Source organism: Erigeron canadensis, chromosome 1 (assembly GCF_010389155.1).
Source record: "Erigeron canadensis isolate Cc75 chromosome 1, C_canadensis_v1, whole genome shotgun sequence".
Classification (NCBI taxonomy): domain Eukaryota; kingdom Viridiplantae; phylum Streptophyta; class Magnoliopsida; order Asterales; family Asteraceae; genus Erigeron; species Erigeron canadensis.
Window position 1 is genome coordinate 49,763,551 of NC_057761.1, and position 20,810 is coordinate 49,784,360.

Consider the following 20,810-nt stretch of genomic DNA (forward strand, 5'->3'; position numbering starts at 1 on the left):
GCCTATGCGGGCAGAATCAGGTTGACCCACAAAGATTTATTTATTACTCGTTACCCTTGTTTAGGAGGAAGTTAACGTGTTGATTGTGTACAACCTCTATAGTTGCTTAGATCTGTTAAAGATAGAAGACCCTAATCTACTAATTCATAAAAAGTATTGATTGCCATCTCTAGCAAATACGGATCATCGTTTGAAGTTAGATTTGTGATCTTTAATGCCTGTTTTGCTTAGAGCTTTTTCTGTTATGATGATTGTTATCGTTTTTGGGTTGATATGCCGTGGTGGTGAGTAATTAGATGAATTGTTGTTGGTTAATTTCAGGAACGAAGAAGAGCTCGAAAAGGGTATGAACCAACCATTGCCAGATGATGAAGACCTATGGGAGTACTGAGGATGAGAGCTAGATGTAGGTTTTTGTGCAGAGCACTTTCTACTAGTATTATTGTGGTGTCTATGTTTCTGACTTGACTTTTGAGTTTCGGTTGCAAGATTACGCTGTAGAAAAAACATGCGTATCAACATATATGATATATGTATCCTTGATGAGTTGTTGGATGAAATCTTGAAGCCTTCCTTTGTTACTTTAAGTTGGTCAAACATGTAAATTTAGATAAGGGTAGGGCAACTAACTTAACAATGAAAAAAGGATCTAGTGAAAATGAGTAGTTTTAACAGCATTTAGTAAATGTCATCTATGTATTTTGGCAATAGATACGTATGATGCTAGCAATAGACCAATAGTGGCCACTAGTGCAGGTGAGTCATAAGGACTACTTCTAAATTGCTTTTCATAAGGACTATATCAGCTGCTTCTATAGCTATGTCTGTGCCTGCACCGATAGCCATTCCAACATCTGTAGCCACTAGTGCAGGTGAGTCATTTGATCCCTTCACCTACCATGGCCACAACATACCCCGAAGCCTGAATCATTAACATATCTTGGTTCAAATATTCATCATGAAAAAACAGTTTTGATTTAGAGAAAAATAAGGTTTACTTGTATAAGAACTATACCTGTAATTCCTTCACTTTCTCTGCTTTATCCTCTGGTTTGGCTACGACAATGACATCATCAATGCCGACTTCTTTAGCAATGGAGTTTGCAGTTCCCCAGTTGTCTCTTGTAACCACTATACTTTTGACTTTCATTAACTCGAGTATGGAGATTACTTCACGGGCCCCGGGTTTTAAAGGGTCAGAAATTGCAAGAATTCCAGTGAGTTGGCTATCTATACACCCAAGAATTCCTGTCTGCGCCAGATCTTCAATTTCAGTTAGCATTTCCTCAGCCTGCATGGAGATTCCAATGTTTTTCTTTATCATCAAACTCTTGTTTCCCACTATTATTTCTCTGTTCTGAACAGTGGCCTGCACACCATGTCCCGTTATGGATTCAAAGTTTTGTGTTTCTGCCCAAACCGGGTTCTCTTCATGGTCTCTGAATTTCTTTGAGTATTCTACGATAGCCTTGGCTAAAGGGTGCTCACTGTTCACCTATAAAATAAGTAGTAAACGTAAACATTGAATAATCTACTCAAACTAAATTGAGTTTGCTTGACAAAGTGTACCTTGGCCGCAGCAATCAGTTCATAGAACTCCTTCAGTACCATGTTCTTTAGCAGTCTCGTGTTAACAACGAGTGGCTTGCCAATTGTAAGTGTCCCCGTCTTATCAAACACAATGCAGTCCACCTACATAAGTTAGTCCAAAGAATTAAAAAAAAAACTTTCATGTTTCCTAACTGTAGTAGTATTTACAGGAGAAGGATACTGGAAGAGAAGATGACTAAACTGACCTTGTGTGCACTTTCTAGTGCTTGACCTCCTTTTATAAGAACACCTTGAGAAGCCCCTACACCGGTACCAACCATTTCAGCATTTGGAGAGCCAAACCTAAAGCCCAAGGGCAAGCTATGACCATCACAGAGATTCCAAACTGAAGAGCAAGCTGAAAGCTATCCATGGAAGATGGTATCCATGATTTTGGATAGCTCTCAAACTTTCCAGCTAGGAACCAAGCGAGCCACGTGGAGAAAGAAAACATAATTACCTGCAATGAACAACCGACAAAAACAAACATGTAGCATTGAGTTTTATATAAAGCATGTCAAATCAAATAGTTAAGAAAAGAGAATCACCCAAAAGGTTTGAACATGTTGAAAGAAGCACAAAGTTCGTTTGTAGTGATTCAGCTCCTAAATCATATTCTAGATATAGACAAATTGTTATAGTATTGATTTTGAAATAGTGTTTATTATCTAAAAATGGACAAAAAGGTGTACTCAGGTCAATCCAAACTGGCCAGTACTATATGATTAATCTGTTTCAGCCCAAACTCTTTCTAACCCATTACCCAACCCGCCCATGTTGCCACCTCTGGTTAGGTGATAACTATCTTTGAAAAAAACAATAACTATGTGAAATGGAACTATGGAACCATCAATTAACCAGAAGCACGAAGAACTTGGAAATCCGATCAGCAAGTTTCTGGACAGGATCTAGTGTAGATACTGCAATTGCTCCTCATAATGCGATTGGGAATATCGTTATAGAAAACAAAAAGACAGACTACCTTAGAAAAGATCTGAACACCAAATTTATTAACCTTTTAAAGATGTTGGTCTGGGAATTCGTCAACCTAAATGTCATCACCATAAGTTCAAATGTGCCCTTATGTGTTGGAAAAGAACTGTCTTCTCGATGTCTTTTCCCCTCAATTCTATTCTGATCACTTCTTTGACCTGCTTAGAAAGGATTGTACGTCCATGTAATCCATCAAGAAGTTCCTTCACAATGTGTATACTGTATAAATCCATGGTGGTAAGCTGATTTAGTTTCGTATTGAAATTGAGACACAAACACCCATCTTTCTTCTTGACTAGAATCACAAAGGATGCTAAACTACTATAACATGGTCTAATAACCCTGTTTTGCAACATTTCTTGTACTATTCTCTCAATGAAATTGTTCCATTCTATACTTGTACAAGCCCACTGCCAATGACATGGTACAACTAATCATCTATACTATATTAATAAACAGTCAATGATCGACTAGCTTAGTGGTAAGGCACCCAAATGTTGTAACTCAGGTCACAAGTTCGAATCTCGCTTCGGACGTGGTAACTAGCCTATATTCTAAGCGTTGCGTTGAATTTCCTGGGAGGGGCTTGGCAGGGGGAGGGGAATGGGTAGGCTCACGGTATCCAATCCAGATATCCTGTGATCCGGCCCACTGTTCTAAAAAAAAAAAGAAAAAACAAAACTATATTAATAAACAAACTACTCTTCCCTCTTTTCAATTCTCTACCTTTAAAATACCCAAAATACTCTTAATTTTCAATATATTCCTAACTCACACTTTAAATCTACCAAATATATCCCTAAAATACTAGGACGGTACCCGCGCAATGCTGCGGTGGTCGTAGCGGCGACGGTGTGGTGGTGGGAGCGACTGTTGGTGGTGGAGGCGGCGTCAAGTGGTGTAGATAATTGATGTAAAAGTAATTGATTTAAAAGGTTAATGAAGATATTTTAAAAGATAAAGAACTGATAGTGTAATTTAATCATTAATGTTATTTTAAATGATTTCTCCATGTAACATTTAGAGAAAGAGTTATTTTTTTTATTGGTATAAAGATATAGATTAGGTGTATACGGGAATTAAGATTAAGAAATATGAGTATTTTGGGTATAAAAAATGCTGAATTTTCTAAAATAGGAAAATTCAATATGTTTTATAAGGGCTTATAGATTTTACACTCATATTTATCCAAATTATCTATCTCCTTTATTAATTAATTTTAATATTTCCACCATCTATCTTTATAATATTCTTAATAAAGTAATTTACAAAAGATACATCCCTTAACTATAAAATAACTACACGACCATTTATGTCAATTACTTTTAGATTAATAACCACATAGTTACCACCACCACTAGCACCACCCGTTGCCGCCACCTCCGCCGCATTGCGCGGGTACCCACCTCGTCTATTCACAAATAGACAACTCGACTCTTCCAACTACAAACAGAAAACGGATGAAGTCAGTTGAAAACTTGAAACTACCTAGGGATGTCGGATCTTTGAATCGTATGTGCTTAACCTAACCGGGTAATAACCTTAACCGTTTCCGAAATCTTTCATTAGCACCCCCGGATATGTCTTTTTTTATATTATTCTTAAAAGTAGATTTAGTTTAGTTAGGGTTATCTAGATTTTAGTAATCTTACTCACAAGACCAACTATTATCATGGGGAGATTCGAATATGAGATCTCTTATGATGTCATCAAGACGTCTTTTATGATAACACCAGGACATATGACCACCTTGATCATTAACTTTTTGAACTTTTTTTTAAACGCGTATACTTTTTTTTATTATCCATTCACCCATACCATCTCAATCACTATACCCATTATTAATAGTTTTCCATATGGACGTTGAAAAAATCCCGCGAACACTGAAAAATACTGGTCTTATACCGATACCAATTTATATGAGACCTGAATCGATACCATGTTTTAGTAATTTTCAAGGGATAATAACCTGTGGATGTAGTGAACTATGACAAAATGTCTATGTTATGTATTGATCTAATCGCGGGTCTATGTTATGTAACGAACTTATCAAAACTGTCTAAGTGATGCATGTAGCCTGCTAATCTACAAGTTGCTGGTCATAATTTAAATTTCTTTTAATTTTCTATTATGTGGCATTGACGTGGAGATTTGACCGTGACTTTTTAACTCATGAGTTATTATATATATATATATATATATATATAGATTTACATATACATACACACACACATATATATATAACACCAACGCGCACACACATACACACAAACACAATATCAGTTTCAATTTCTTGATTTCGAAATTCAGTCCTTAATTTATCCAAACAATTTCAATCCGCCCAATTCAAAATCCCCCTCTTCAGTTTCATCAGTTAGGGTTTTGTTGTCCAATTGAGAATCTAAATCCCAAATTCGATTAATTTTCTATCCATTAGGGATTGATTCAGTGTGTTTATATAAACCAAACACAAATATACAAAACCCATTTAAAATCAAACATAAATACAAAACCCATGTAAAATAAAGCACAAATACAATACCAATTTGTATAGCAAATAGATCGAAACAAAAAACATATGTTTACCCTTGCATCACTTAGACAGTTTTGGCAAGTTCGTTACATAACATAGACCCGCGATTAGATCATTACATAACATAGACATTTTGTCATAATTCACTACATCCACAGGTCATTATTCCTTAAACAAATGACCTGCAACTTGTAGATTAGCAGGTTACATGCATCACTTAGACAGTTTTGGTAAGTTCGTTACATAACATAGACCCGCGATTAGATCAATACATAACATAGACATTCTGTCATAGTTCATTAAATCCAGAGGTCATTATCCCAATTTTCAAGATGGATACTAGACGGTCTCATGTCCATCTGACTTATAAAAAGGTATCGAAATATAGTCCCTAATTTGATTACACCAAATATATCATGGTTGATTTGGAAAACACACTAAACTACAGGGTACACAAACAAAAAATTGTATACAAATATCCTTTTCTGAATTCTGATAATACAATACTTTTTTTAGCTTTCTTTTCAGCCCTTCCATTCTATCTCTGTCGCCGCCGGCCGTTTAACCGGAGTCTTTATCTTCCCGTAGGACGTTTACCCATTTACAGGTACTCTCATATACTTACATATGAATATGTTCTTTTTAAAACGTTTATACAATTTATAAAAATAGAAACTTTTTACTTCAAGAATCTGATAAGTTTTGTAGTTTTTTACTGGGTATTGTATATAAACCTCAAATAACAAGTTTAATTGGGTTAAAAGTTAAAAAGATTGAATCTTTATAGTTTTTCTAATGTCATTTTTGGAATTACAAATTGATGTGGGCTCTTTTGGAATTAGAGGAAATTAATGATGAATTATATAAGATAGAGTTTGAGTGTTTAGGTTGTTACTGAAATTTGGACACAAAAACCATGTTAAGTTTGGCTTTTGGAAATGGGGTTAAGTGACTGGAAATGTATCAAACTGTAGCTCAATATTTATAGTATGTGTCGGACTTTTGAAAATGCTTTTATATGTTTTCGACCAATTAAAATCTTCTAACCGATGACACGAAACTAGACATGGCAGCCTATATGGAATTTACCTTGTCATGTATACCCGGTGCGTGAAGTAGTACCTTTTAGAAATTGAATATCCACAATTCGAATATACTATAGATTTTTGGCTATAGTATGATACATCTCCAAGCAAATGACCCTTTTGGAATTGATTTGTTTGACCATTAAAGTCAAAATGCATATATACTATATAGTTTAATTGTAATAGCTTCTTTTTTTGGTATCCAACTTATATAAATAACAATTTAGGTTGTACAAATGATTAATCTTTGGAATTATGTGTGTCAAATGACACTTTCTTGGCATTTTTCTTGTTCAGAAATCCCTCATTGCTGCATAAATTGGTTGTGTTTTGGTATTCTTACAAAACTGTAATTTGTTTCTACTGAAATATTAATGATAGTTTGTTAATTGGTCAATGTTGCTATTGATAACTTTTGCTTAACATCTTAGAGGCTATATGGTGTAATGGTGATCCAAACCTTTTTGACAGCTGGTGGTCTAGTTAAGTTAGCCGGTGCTCATGACTTGTGAGCTTCATTATCTGACGTGTGTTCTTTTTAGGTTTGGCTACAATGAATGGATATTGAACATTTGAACTTGTTAACTCAAAGAAGTGTTAGGAAAAATGGCAGCTTTAGTAGCAACTCGTTTACTTTTTCTTATTGGAGATGCTTTACCCATAAGAAAGCTCCCAAAGATTTCTAGGGCTGTTTCATTTCACAGGAGTGCTTGTGTGTTAAGAGGGTTTGGTAGTACAGATGGCCCCTTAACTCTAAAAAGCCTCGGTTTTAGGGATGAGGATGAAACAATGGCCACATTTGACAAAAATAATGTTACACAAACGGTTTCCACTCCTCAGGTTTTCGTAGGTCATGTCGAAGAAGTCAGAAGCAAGCGAGTCAAGGTCAAAACAAAAGCCATTGCTATCGAAAACCCTGTTGAACTTGACTCAGCCCCGTTTTCTGCAAAATCATTTTTGGAACTCGGTCTTCCTCCATTGCTGATTGAGGCACTAAATAGAGAAGGTTTTGAAGTTCCGACTGATGTACAGTCTGCAGCCATCCCAACAATCCTTAAAAGTCATGACGCTGTGATTCAATCATACACGGGGTCTGGAAAAACATTGGCATATGTTCTTCCAATACTCTCAGAAGTGGGCCCACTGAAAAGTTCACCCATTGACAACAAAGAAGCTAAAAAGAAAGCTGATATTGAAGCGGTGATCATTGCACCTTCACGAGAGCTTGGTATGCAGATTGTGAGAGAGATTGAGAAGTTACTGGGACCTGAAAATAAAAACTTTGTCCAACAGCTTGTAGGGGGTGCAAACCGGTCAAGACAAGAGGAGGCTTTAAGAAAAAACAAGCCCGGTATAGTTGTCGGGACACCCGGGAGGATCGCTGAGATCAGTTCTGCTGGGAAGCTTCACACCCATGGATGTCGATTTCTAGTTTTAGATGAAATTGATCAGCTTCTATCATTTAATTTTCGAGAAGATATGCATCGAATAGTTGAACACGTTGGGAAGAAAGCCGATTCGGGCAGGGCTCAGAACTCGGAAAGTGTAATCAAGAAACGCGTTGAAAGACAAACGATCATGGTTTCTGCAACGGTTCCATTTGCAGTAACAAGAGCGGCTCGGAGTTGGGGTCGAGACCCGTTTCTTGTGCAAGCCAATAAAGTGGGGCCACTTGAATCTGTCCCTCGCCCAGCTGGCCCTGTTAACTTGTCATTGGGACCCAACTCTACTTCGAATCCAGGGTCAGATGTGCAGCAGAGTAATGCGGTTTCCGATAGTCTACCACCATCTTTAAAACATTACTACTGTCTTTCAAGACTGCAACATAAGGTTGACACCGTGAGAAGATGTGTGCATGCTCTTGATGCAAAAACAGTAATAGTTTTCATGAATCACACACGACAACTGAAAGACGCTGTTTTTAAGCTACAAGCTCGTGGGTTGGTTGCAGAAGAGTTACATGGTGATCTTGGGAAGCTTACAAGATCAACCATCTTGAAGAAGTTCAAGAAAGGTGAAATACGGGTACTGGTGACAAACGAGCTATCGGCTAGAGGTCTAGATGTATCAAACTGTGATCTTGTTGTTAATGTGGACTTACCTACCGACTCAGTTCATTATGCACATCGGGCTGGAAGAACGGGTCGACTGGGCCGAAAGGGTTCTGTTGTCACCATCTGCGAAGAGTCAGAAGTTTTCGTGGTCAGGAAGCTTCAGAGGCAGCTTGGGGTTCCAATTCAGTCTTGTGAATTTGCAGATGGGAAACTTGTAATTGAGGAAGAGAAGTAGAATTTCAAGAGGTAATGCTGTTTCGTTCTATACATTTTATTGTAGTCAAGTAGACAAGAATAGCCTTTGGTATCATTGCTCATGAAAAGCATCTAATATAGTTTCGTTCATCTATAACAAATTGTTTGTGATATTTGACTTTATCTATAATTAGACGCTACCAGTTTTGATGTTAAAACTGATACCAAAGTTTTTTTTATATCTGACACTATATTGGAAGTATAATGTGGAATTATGTTGCATCGAATTTGGATTGGTTACGAGTTTTTTTTGTACCATGGGATATATTAACTAATATAAGTAGGGTTGTAACTCAACCAAGTCAATGTATTGTCAATCTCGAGTTTGTCTCGACCTTAAACATAAAGCTAACGGGATGAATTAGCTCAAACGAGTGGGCATCCTGTATTCACCAAGCTTAACTCCAAATCCCTTTATCTAGTAATTGACAATAACGTAAAATGAAAATAACAACAACACTAATCTGTATCAATACATTCAAGTAACTCGATACTCGATAGGTGGCTATACATATAGTTAGACGAATAAGAATGAAACTGGCCTATATATATATATGTAATATTCTCTTGTTCATATATAGATACTGGAGACAACGCTTTTCTCTGAACGCGGTTGGATTGCTGCTGCTTCTTCATCTTCAGGTAGTTCATCAAGTGACTCGATTGGCTTGATGTAAATTCCAATTGCAAACACGCGTGATTCTTTGTATACGGTTCCATGAAATCCTAAGAAAGATGATCTATGTCCAAAATCATAGGTAAATGTATTGGTAGTACCAGTGGCGGCTCGAGGTTTTTAGAGGCCTCAAACGAAATTAATTTTGGAGGCCTAATCCATTACCATATAAATTAAAGTAAATAAAAAAAATAGCTGACTTTTGTATGCAGATATTGATACAAAAACTAAAAAGGCATTACTGTAATGTAGATTATATAATGTTAGTCCAAAATCCATACAATAAGTCTAATATACAGAATAATGAGGCCTTGAAAATTTGGGGGCCTAAAACGATCGCCTAGTCTCGTAGTATTGTTGAGCCACCTCTGGGTAGTACCGGCACGGAAGGGTCCATACTCGCCTTTATTTGTGCCAAACGTAATTGAAGACAATCCTCCTGTGATATTGTTATTTGATTGTTTTTGGAAGAATATATGCACCACTTACCCAAGTTAAATACTCTGATGGATATCTTAATGTCACCTGTTCCAAAATTAACAAGACCCAAATTATTTTATTATGTAATAGTAATAGTAATATATATATGTATAAGAAAAAGATGCATGCAAGTGTGTACTTATGTATGTATATAAAGAAAAAATAGTATATGTTATTAGGAAGAGAAGTCGGTATCATCGATTTGTCCATATGTTTGTGATTGTCGGAGGCATTTGCTATCTTTATGATCATCAGGATCAGCATACACAAATTGAATGGATTTTATGATATTTCCTTGATGCGAAATTAGTATTTGGACGATATTACTATTCCCATATTCATCCCAAGTTGTTCCTATTTTTTCCTATGATACAACTTTTGGACCCACCTTCAACATTATTGTCTTTTTCTACCCTTCCTTGATGATGAAAAAAAAAATAATAATAATAAAAATCAACTACTACTTACGACTCACTCCAAGCTTTATAAAGGGTATTCGATGTTTTAGTAAAACCCAGCCAGTTTATCATTAGAATTTCATATTTAAAGGTGAATGCTCATCGACTTGTCCTACCCAAATTTGGATTATATATATTCCTTATTTAGATTTGACGGATGGATGGATTCCATATTGGATTAGTAAGGAGAGTACGAGACAAGACATGCCCTTTTCTTTCATTCCAAAACTAAAATGGGTTATTTAAATGTTTCCTTTCCTCTCTGATTCTACTATATTATTATTATTATACTACTATCAAAAGAAAAAAAAAAAACTGTTCATTGTATTCAACAATATATAAGGAGGTTATGATATAAGCAGATCTTACCCTTATCAAAATAGAAAGATTGTTTCCAGGTGCTACCTAAACGGTAGAAAAAGACCCCGATCTTTTACATGAGATCTGTCTCCAAATGTCAGGATGTATACCCTGAAAAAAGGTATCTGAAAATTAAGACCCGTGGTCCAAACCATGCTTGGGGAATTTGGTAGGGTGGATGTTGTAACTTTGATAAAATAAATTATAAACCTTTTTACTCTTTAAAATAACTAAACTACCTCATTTATCATAATTATATCACATTCTAATGGTCGTCACGGGCATCATTACCACCACTACAAAACTGTGCGGACATATTAGGCTAAAAAGAAACAAGGCGTGCCTTGTAACGCCAAGTGGGCCCTCCCCTTGTTTAACGTCATCTTTTCTCGTTGGATATCTCACGCCCTTGACTATTTTTGTCCAAGAATATCCCTCGGGGCACTGTTCCGGGCGTTATCGGGACGTTTTGGAGCGTTCCGAGGAGGGAAAAGGTGAAATTGAAGGCGTGTGCTCCGTTCGGTCTAAGTAGTGTTCTTTCAATTCTACAAGTAAATGTCCCTTTGACATTATTTTTTCATAAAATCTGATTTTCTAGTGCATAATACCGCATTCCCCTTTTTAATGTAAACTACGAAGCCGACAGAGAAAGACCATCTCCTCTCTGTATCTCTCTCCTCGTCGACCCATTCCATGGAGGTGAAGGCGGTTTGTAAAATTCTGATTATTTTTATTTATTACGAGTATACATATCGAATTACTTGATGAATAGTGTCATTTAAAATTGACAGATAGACGATGGCAGAAGCTGCTACGATTCGCCCGGACAACGATCCCCTCTCCAGGTTTCTTGCGAGTTTTCCAACCAAACTTGGTTGCTCCAAATCCGAATATTCTGTCAACAGACGGGTTTTTTGGACCCAAGAGGCTGAAATCGGATCATCTTCATCTGGTGAGTCTACTACCAAATTTTTATTTTTAATTTTATTAATATTCAATCTAAATTAATCGATTGATGCTTAGCTATTACTCTGGCAAAAAAGTTAAACTGGTTTAGAAAGAGGGTGTTTGGCAAATGGCTTATGCTTAATTGCTTACTTATAAAAAGTAGCTTTTTTCCTTATACTTTTAAAGTTGTTCTAAATAAGTTAAAAAAGCTACAAGCTTTCAAATAAAAGCTCGCCCGCCAAATTTTCTTATTGTATATTTGTATAATTGATTTTGGGTTATAGTTTCACAGCATTTGGTGATATGTATTTGGATCCTTTAAAGGGTGTACTTCAGTTTTGGGCACCCCTGAAAACGTCATGTGGAAGACTGATTCTTTCGACTTCCAGTCAACCTTTTACCTTTGCTTATCTCAACTCTCTCCGCCACAAATATAGGTTATCCTCTCTAAATTATCGCTCTACTATTATCGATGATTATACTGAATTTCAAGAGAACCCTAAGATTATAACTGGTCCTCCCGCCACTGCATTCCTCAACCGTTTTCCAGTTGTTTTGGATCTCAGTGTTCACCAGCACGATCCGTTGGTTCGTTCAGCTTTGGAATGCGGACTGACTTGTTCTTTATTGCTCCCTGTTTTTATTCATCCTTCCCAAACCGCCTCTTCTTGTTGTGCTGGTGTTGTCGAGTGTTCTGTCAAGCGCTCTGGTCTTGTCATTTTCAATCAACTTAAAACTGCTCTTGAGGTAATCATCTCTCTTTCTGCTTTTTACTATATTTAGTTTTGCATTATTCTTTTGACATCATTATTTAACTTTCAAATTGTTGTTCCAAAATATGTAATGAAACATATTGCCTTATTACAACCTTTTCCTTGTACAATCATGTCAATGAAATAGAGCTCGATATTGCTTTTTTTAATTATTATTTTTGCTGATTTCTTTCATATATTGTAAGAAGCTAGTTGTAGCTCATAGGGCAAATTCCATCTGTGTTGCACTTGCTAGTGACATTTAACTCCAGCTTGCTAACTTTTCTGTGCAGAGAGTCGGTCTAAGTGTATATCATGTACAAGAATCTCGACCATACAAGGTAAATTTTTCCACAACTATAATTGATTTTCTACTTCTACTGGGTTAAGTAAATGATTTGCAGTTATAGCGATAACCATCCATGTCTTATTGATATTTGTGATTTTTGTTTTTTTAGCTCTTTTTCCTACTACTAAAAATTGGACGTGTGTTAATACTTTCCTTGTAATGTATGAAACAGGGTATACCTGGTCTAAAATGTGCTACAAACGAAATTGAAGAGGCATTAGAGATCGTCTGTGAATCCCATGGCTTAACTCTTGCTCAAGTTTGGATTCCTTTTGAGAAAGAAAATGAGATGCCCTCTTCTTCTTCTTCTGCAGAGAACACCCGGATGAAACAAAAGCTAGTTGTCAAATTGATTGGTTATCTTGATGTTTCAGATGATAATCGTACGCTTGTTATCCAGAATTATTATGATACATGCGATATGCTTCCTTTGAAATTGGGAGAGGGACTTGCTGGGAAGACGCTCCAAAATTATGAACCACTCTTCTGCCAAAATTTAAAGGAGCTGAGCGATAATGGGCTATTGGGGCTACTCTCTGCCAATACTAAATGTAGTTGCTTTGCAATATGCTTGAGGAACGTTGACACTGGCGATCTTGATTATGCATTTGAATTCTTGTGGCCCCGAAATTGAAACTGTAGCGTGATATTGAAGTCACTCTTATCAACACTAAAAAAGTGTTTGCCAAGTTTCAAGTTTGCTTCTGGGACAGAACTTGGTGATGATTTACGTGTAACAGTTTATGAGAATTCTACAGAAACTGGAAGCGGATTTTCCAACACTCTCAAAAGAAACAGATTATCACATTGGAAGAAGAGTCGCAATGTTCTTGGCGTTTCCGAGTTGCAAGGACCAAAGTTTTTGAAGAGAAAGTTTAGCCACTTTTCTGGGAGTGCTTCGGATCGGGAAGATAACACAACATGTCAAGAACCCTCAGTTAACATCAACCAGACAGCGTATCTGGATGAAGAAGACGATGACAAGGATGACGATGTTGCATTCATATTCGCAGATTATCGAGAAGAAGTGACACTTCTCCGGCTTTCACACTCGTCTACCCTTGCAGCAGTAATGGAGGAAATAGATGAGCAATTTAACTTGGATCCTGAGACTTACAAGCTGGAGTTCAAATTTGGTGATGGAAAATGGGCCAAGCTGAATAATGATGCAGACTTTAAGAGTTGCCTCGAAGTTTGCATGAGTGCTGAGAGGAGTCCCATGACGGTGCGTGTCCTACAGTTACCCTATCAAAATGTGGATATGCAGGTCAATAGTTGGTTGGGAAGTAAAGTCATCGAAAGTTGAAAACTTGTTCATGTTTCTCGCTTACTAGATAAGTTGGTTGTAATAGGATTTGGATTTTTATTTTTTTAGGCAATATATGCGACTATTTCTTCTAAACTACACGAATGCCTAGAATGCAACCTAGGATTTCCGAAAAACCCCAATAATCCACCCCTATAATTGTGGAGAGTGGGACTCGAACTCAGGTGGATCTTCTTAAGGTCAAAAACTTTACCAATGAGTCACCATCACCATTGTTTAGATTTGGATATTAATGTTCCTTATTCTCTAATTACCTACATTCAACTTGCTTTTCAATTGCATACTTTTAACCAGTTTAGGTTACTGGAGAGTGAGATCTATATTTCAAAGAAGCATAGAGGGTTTGAATGCTTTTTGACTGAAGCGCGATATACCTGTAAACTTAAAGTATATTATTTACATTGGCTTTATCGTTTTTGATTGCTTCTGAAAACCAAGTTTAATACTTGAATTACAGTTACATGTTTTTACGTGGCTAACTACTACGAGCATAAAAATTAAAAACGTTCGAGTCACCTTAGGTTTAGTATGAAATATGCACCATCATACAATATATTGGCAGTTTATAGTTTGCTTTAGGTATTCATGAAAGAATTCCATATGCAAAATATCTAAGGTTCTAAACCAACTTGCTATTTGGTTTTTCGTTAATTAACAATTAAGTGAATCATCAATTAAAGAGCTGATGTTTTGTTTTTATTGTTGTGCCTGATAACAATAACTAGTAAGGTTCGGTCGCGGTTGTGCGACCTCAATCATCATGTGTGCGTTTGTTATTAATCATTATTATTATGCTAGTTATAAGACCATCATGCCATTGGGGTGTTAGCCCAGTGGTCAGGGGGTTTTCCACAAATTGGTTTCTTCTTGGGGGGTTTCAGGTTCGAATCATGCCACATGAAAATGTGATGAGGGGGCGTTAGCAATGGCATACTCATCTAACACATGAGGAACAAACCCTTTAGGGCATTGCCAAGAGATGAACCGACGTGGGCACATCCACGTGGAGGGTTAGCCATTTATCCGTTACTGCCTTTCAAAAAAAATAAGACCATCATTATTAGATTGTGGAATAAAGAAATAATAAAATCAAAATATTCCTTTTAAACTCCAACTATTTGAACCAAGAAACAATTTGAGATTGTAATTGTTATTGATAAAAACTTTTATTATATTTTATTATATATAATTAGTTATGAATTTTTTAGTTTTTCTTTAATATCTATCTCTTTATAACTTTTTATAAAAATATAAAAACATGGTATTCTTTATTTTTCTGTTACGAACATTTTGATATAAATTTTATTTAAAAAGAGTTATTTGAAAAATTGGATTTATTTTTATATAAAACTACTTGATTTAGATTTTTTAAACAAAATAAGCATATTACTTTAATGGTTCTACCTACGAAAAACTGTAGCTTTCTTTATCTTCTTAATTATTTGTGTTTAATGAGTGTGGAATATTTTTATTTTACTAAATTTGAATTTTTTTAAAATTTTTTTGAGATGATTATCATAACCATTTATTTATTTATTTTATAATAAGAAGTTTTAATATTATAAAATAATAAATCATTAAATATAATGAAAAGTTGGTTTAGGTTGGGTTGTGGATGGAAGTAGAAATTTGAATTAGATTGGATTGTATAGGTAGAAGCAAGGTTTTAAAAATCGGTTGGGATAGCCGATTTCCCGGATTCTGAATCGGGATCGGCACCTTGACGATTCGATTCAGCTGGATCGGCATCAAGAATCGGTCAACGACGGTCAAAGCCTAAAAACAGTCAAATCTGGTTGGGGAGAAAAAGTTAACTTACACATGATTTTCTGCTGGGCCCGTCGCCGGAAAGTCTTAGTGTTTTTACAAAAAAGTCTTGTATATCATAGTAGATGATGATGGTGTACAAAAATCAATGGTCCTAATTGGTCCTAAAATAAAAGGTGGTCTCAAAATATCTCTCACCTATATATATATTTAAAGAGAAAAAAGCTTTTAACAAGTGGTTTCATATGATGCATTCTCCAAGAATTTCAAGTCTTTTGGCATTGGGTATTTTTCAACCCATTGTGTTGGATTCAATTTGCAACAATTCATTATTTGAGTTGCTGTCAACAATACTAGCTATTCTATATACTCGTATATTGCATTCATGAGAAAATTTAATAGCGCCTATAAGACGAATAAGAATGAAATCTATATATGCATGGCAACATCCCCTGCCATCAATCATATAAAGTAATTTGGGACTTTTTTTTTGGTTGAAGACACTCGTACAGCTTCGTCATCCTTTAGTTCATCAAGTGATCCGGTCGGTTTGACATAAACTCCGATTGCAGACACTTGTGATTGTTTGTTTAGGGCTCCGTGAAATCCTAAGAAACAAGATCTATGTCCAAAATCATAGTTGAATGTACAATTGCAAGTAGTAGTAGATGTGGTACCACCACCACCACCAAAGGGTCCATACTTGGCTTTATTTGTACCAAACGTAAGTGAAGTCAACCCCGCTGTCGTCTTGATTTTATTGTTTTCCGTTTTTCTTTGCAAAGTGTATGTACCACTTACCGAAGTTAAATATTCAGATGGATGTTTAAATGTGACCTGTAAAACGTACGTAATTCCAAAAATTAGCAACCCGGCCACATAATTTGTGACACTTAAGCTTAACCCCTTACATACAAATTTTTTAATATTTTTTGATTAATGACTAAATGTTTGGACCTCATAAATTTTATAGATTAAAAAAACAATATGAGAGTGTTCTACACTTGTACCAAGCTTATATTCTCATCCCCAAGACATTACAACTATATGTATACGTATTAGTAATTACTTTTTTATATATGCTAAGTTAAGTTTGATACTTGATAAAACGAACAAAAAATAGTACTCGATCGTGCTATGCAAGTAATTAATTCGATATAGCTAGCTAGGGGGGAAGACTTACGATATTAAAATTCAAGCCATCAGGTTGTCCGTAAGTTTGTGAATATCGCAGGCATCCGTTATCAGCAGCATACACAAATTGAAGGGATTTGATGGTGTTTCCTTGATGTGAAATTAAGATTTGGACGACATTACTATTCCCATATTCATCCCACGCGGTTCCTAGCTCAGATTTATTTTTTGGACCCAACTTCAACATTATCGATCTCCCTAATTCGTTGATGATGATGATGATGATGATTGATGAAAAAACACGTAAAATATATGCCTATATATCAACAACTTAACAAATTACAATATCCATCAATCATCAATATATACTATATGTCTATATGTAATAATTGTAAAAAGCCTGTGTCTCGTTGACCTTTTATTTTATGAAAAGAAACAGATCGAAGAGAATTGCTTGAAGTTTAAATACCCCTTTCGACTTGCTCAAAACTTTGTCAAAGGGTTTTCGATCTTTTAGTAAAACCAAAGTTTATCATTAGAATTTGGATTACATTATTATTCCTTATATAGATATAGATTAGATTAGTTGAAATTGTTTCCTTATATGGTTAAGTTTTTATTGTTTCCTTGTATCGTTAAGTTTTTAAATATACTTTTCAAAAAATATACATAGAAATAGAAATCTACCAATATACTAAAATAAGATTGAAGAATTCTTGAAACTACATGTTATAGTTTATTAATTAAAACGAAGGTTAAATTTTAAAAATATGTAATAATATTTATCTAGGGAAATGCTAAATACAGCCCTAAGGACTGTATTTAACGTGGATAAAAAAACTTGTACCTTCCATATTAAAAGCTCGCCCTTGATTTTCATGGTAAATGTACAAATAATTTATGCACCTTAAACACAGCCCTAAGGGCTGTATTTAGCAAACCTCATTTATCTAATATAATTACTATTTGTATAATTATGTTAAAAATAATAATAATTTTATTTAGATTGAAAATCATGATCTAAATATGTTACTAACTGCCATCACTATTTTTATATGTTTTTTTTAATGGGTAAATGTTAGTAGCTGTTAGCATTATATTAATAATTAGGGTGGAGTGAGTGGAGAGTTCAACTCTCTCATCTCCCTTCAACCATCCAATCAAATTACTCCACCTTATTTCAACCATTCACCCTTTTTTCAACCTTTTTTTAGTGGCATCCGAAATTCCCAACCTTTTCTTCACATTTTAATAATTTATCCTTAACTTTATAAATAACTAACCATTTTAATTATAAACTAACCAAATATATAAACAAAACACATACATTTCATTTAGATATTAAAAATTTAAAGATACAAAACATAAAATAAAATAAAAACACATACATTTTATTACGAAATATAAAAAACTAAATAAATAAATCGGCAATCGGTGTTGGTTGAGCCGCCGGGTCGTCGAGATGGGATAAATTTTGTCTCCCAACGTGCTCTGTAAGATCATATCGAAGACGATGATGAACTTCTTCATCTTCTATCTCATCAACTACATCGTGGTTATAAACCACTTGAACTCCCTTATCCACAATACGAACCAGTGATATTGCCCTTCCATCATCCTTTATAATCATGTTGTGCAATATAATACATGCGTGCACAATGTTAGTAATCTTGTCGACCGTCATCGTTCGCATTGGCCGACTCAAAATCCCTCATTTTCCTTTCAAAACACCAAACGCTCGCTCCACATCCTTTCTTGCCGATTCTTGAACTTTCTTGAACTTCTTGTCATTTTTTTCAGTCGGATATGGCATTGCCTTGACATGAGTCGCCCACCTAGGATAGCTTCCATCGGTAAGATAGTATCCCCGTTTATAACGACGGTCGTTTACGGTAAAAGAAGAGTCAGGAGCCGTCGAATTTCGCTCCCTCATATACAAAGTCGATTGCATCAAGACATTGATATCGTTGAGCGACCCTGGAGGACCAAAAAAAGCATGCCAAATCGACAAGTCTTGTGAAGCAACGGCTTCAAGCGTAACTATTGGGTATGGATGATCACCTCTCTTGTATTGTCCCTTCAGCGCTTTGGGACAATTTCTCCAAACAAAACGCGTACAATCAAGACTTCCTAGCATTCCCAGAATCTTGTGTCTCCGCTCATGCGCTTCGTACAACCGGGCAACATCATGACTAGTCGGCCTACGTAAGTACTCGTCACGATATAACTCGATGACTACGCTGCAAAAATGATCAAGGCTTTCGCGAGAAGTTCTTGCTGCCATGCACAAGTAGTCATCAAAGTTATCTGGAGGGTTGCCCGTTCCAAGCTGTTCCACCGCGGATGTGCATTTTTGTATGGCAGCTAAACTCTTTCTCCCCGACCGATCTATACGCTGTTGAAAGTAAACGAACCGTTACTCAATGTCAGTAACAATCTTCAAAAACAACCTTTGACTTATTCGAAATCTTTCACGAAACCAAACCGGGCCAAACTTTGGGTTTTCAACAAAGTAGTCACGCATAAGCGTTTCGTGAGCTCGTTCCCGAAATCGCTTGATGTAGGCGCGGGTTTCGGTTGAGCTTGCCGTGTCGTCTTCAACCGCGTCAAGAACACTTTGCAAAAAAGGTAGGCTACTACCCGTGGATAAATTTGGAAACGGCAAAGGAATTGAAAATTCCGAAGCCGAATAAGTTGCTTCGGACGACGATGATGATGAAGATGATGAAGATAATGGATCCATATGATGAAAATATATTAATATTTGTGTTTAAAATGAGAAATATAGAGTAAAAATGGTGTTTGGTTGTGTTTTTTGGTAGTATACATTCGGCCCTTTCTATAGAAATTAAAAAAAAAAAAGTTTCTCAGACTTGTCACAAATGGTCCCTGGAGCGTCTAAAGTTGCACCGACTGTCCTTTTAACGGTCATATGACCGTTTGAAATGTTTCACCTTTGGTCCCTGTCTTCTCCAACTCCCCGCGAGCTACTTACTCGCTGGTCCCTTCTCTCTCCCATCTCCCCTCACTGGCATACGAAGTTCGCTCCATCTCTCGAGCTCGCCGTCATCTCTCCCCTTCAACTCGCTCCGGCTCCCTCCCCCCTTACTCTAAGAAAACTCCGCCATGGAATTCGAGCTCCACACCTACCCAAGTAGCAACTGCCATCACTATTGATGGGGTGGCAGAGGTCGTGCATCTTCTTGTAAAAGATTAGGTTTAATAATTTAACTAGATTTTTAACCCGTGTCTAACACTGGACACAAGACTTACGACATTATTAATATTAGATATTAATACATGTAAGTATGTAACTCGTAAAAGCTTATAAAGTAAAAACTAAAGATATAAGTAGATACTGAGTGTTTAATTCAAATACAACCACTACTAAAATCTTAATATATTTACAATAAATTTAATTTATTTTTATATAACTATATATATATATATGATAGAACGATATATATTAGCTATTATTTTATTGGATAGATATTAGCTACGAGTATTATTTTATTGGATATATATAAGCTATTATTATTTATTTATTATATTCAAATTATTGGATAAAAAGTGTAAATTTGTGATGGAAAACAAAAAAAAGTGTAAATTAAAGTCAAAATTGAAAACAAAAGTCAACATTAAGGAACTGTGATTGGTCGATAAGTTATTAGAGCAACCGTGCTTTAGTATAATAAAAAGATTTTTGACAATATGAGACGGTGAGGTATTTTAGGATTATTTGGCATATATAATTATATTGTTTTATTAATTTGTTGTTACCATTATCGTCTTTATATCGCGCAGATGTACATCTAGAACATTTTTAATGCAATATATAAAAGCTACATTTTTTTATTTTTTTATTTATTATTCTCAAGTTGATTTGTGTTAAGAAGTTTTATAGACAATTTTTTAAAAAATAATACAGAGACACATTTTATTCATCTCTTTGTTAAAATAACTTTTTTCTTTTTATTTGATTATACTATGTTTGAATTTATGTTTGAATTTGGTGTTTGTTAATTATCATTTTTTTTACTCTGGTCACC

At 35.6% G+C, this 20,810-nt stretch overlaps 4 protein-coding genes and 1 pseudogene across 7 annotated transcripts; 2 read left to right on the top strand and 3 right to left on the bottom strand.

The window, feature by feature from the left end:
* Positions 1-747: 747 nt before the first annotated feature.
* Positions 748-2,816, bottom strand: LOC122594165 (annotated as a pseudogene).
* A 2,821-nt stretch (positions 2,817-5,637) lies between these two features.
* LOC122598048 (DEAD-box ATP-dependent RNA helicase 47, mitochondrial) lies at positions 5,638-9,472 on the top strand. Of its 2 annotated transcripts, XM_043770666.1 has the most exons (3): positions 5,638-5,723; positions 6,744-8,501; positions 9,092-9,472. In XM_043770666.1, exon 2 carries the CDS (start codon positions 6,808-6,810, stop codon positions 8,488-8,490), a length of 1,683 nt encoding a protein of 560 aa, XP_043626601.1. In that variant the 5' UTR covers positions 5,638-5,723; positions 6,744-6,807; the 3' UTR covers positions 8,491-8,501; positions 9,092-9,472. The 2 variants fall into 2 exon arrangements, with proteins under 2 accessions (XP_043626601.1, XP_043626592.1); XM_043770657.1 differs by lacking the exon at positions 9,092-9,472 and having other exon boundaries at positions 6,744-8,689.
* A 1,427-nt stretch (positions 9,473-10,899) lies between these two features.
* LOC122598062 (protein NLP4-like) lies at positions 10,900-14,110 on the top strand. Of its 3 annotated transcripts, none has more exons than XM_043770682.1 (5): positions 10,900-11,192; positions 11,276-11,436; positions 11,725-12,179; positions 12,478-12,525; positions 12,706-14,110. In XM_043770682.1, the coding sequence occupies exons 2-5, from the start codon at positions 11,283-11,285 to the stop codon at positions 13,165-13,167; spliced, it is 1,119 nt and encodes a 372-aa protein (XP_043626617.1). In that variant the 5' UTR covers positions 10,900-11,192; positions 11,276-11,282; the 3' UTR covers positions 13,168-14,110. The 3 variants fall into 3 exon arrangements, with proteins under 3 accessions (XP_043626617.1, XP_043626612.1, XP_043626622.1); XM_043770677.1 differs by having other exon boundaries at positions 10,900-11,183; XM_043770687.1 differs by lacking the exon at positions 10,900-11,192 and having other exon boundaries at positions 11,361-11,436; positions 11,717-12,179.
* Positions 14,111-16,043: 1,933 nt separating this feature from the next.
* On the bottom strand, positions 16,044-17,008 carry LOC122594175 (jacalin-related lectin 2-like). The gene is made up of 2 exons (XM_043766645.1): positions 16,811-17,008; positions 16,044-16,464 (listed from the first exon to the last, which is right to left on the bottom strand). Exons 1-2 carry the CDS (start codon positions 17,006-17,008, stop codon positions 16,090-16,092), a joined length of 573 nt encoding a protein of 190 aa, XP_043622580.1. The 3' UTR covers positions 16,044-16,089.
* A 1,464-nt stretch (positions 17,009-18,472) lies between these two features.
* LOC122594183 lies at positions 18,473-19,929 on the bottom strand. The gene is made up of 2 exons (XM_043766656.1): positions 19,912-19,929; positions 18,473-19,156 (listed from the first exon to the last, which is right to left on the bottom strand). Exons 1-2 carry the CDS (start codon positions 19,927-19,929, stop codon positions 18,473-18,475), a joined length of 702 nt encoding a protein of 233 aa, XP_043622591.1.
* Between the last annotated feature and the right edge of the window lie 881 nt (positions 19,930-20,810).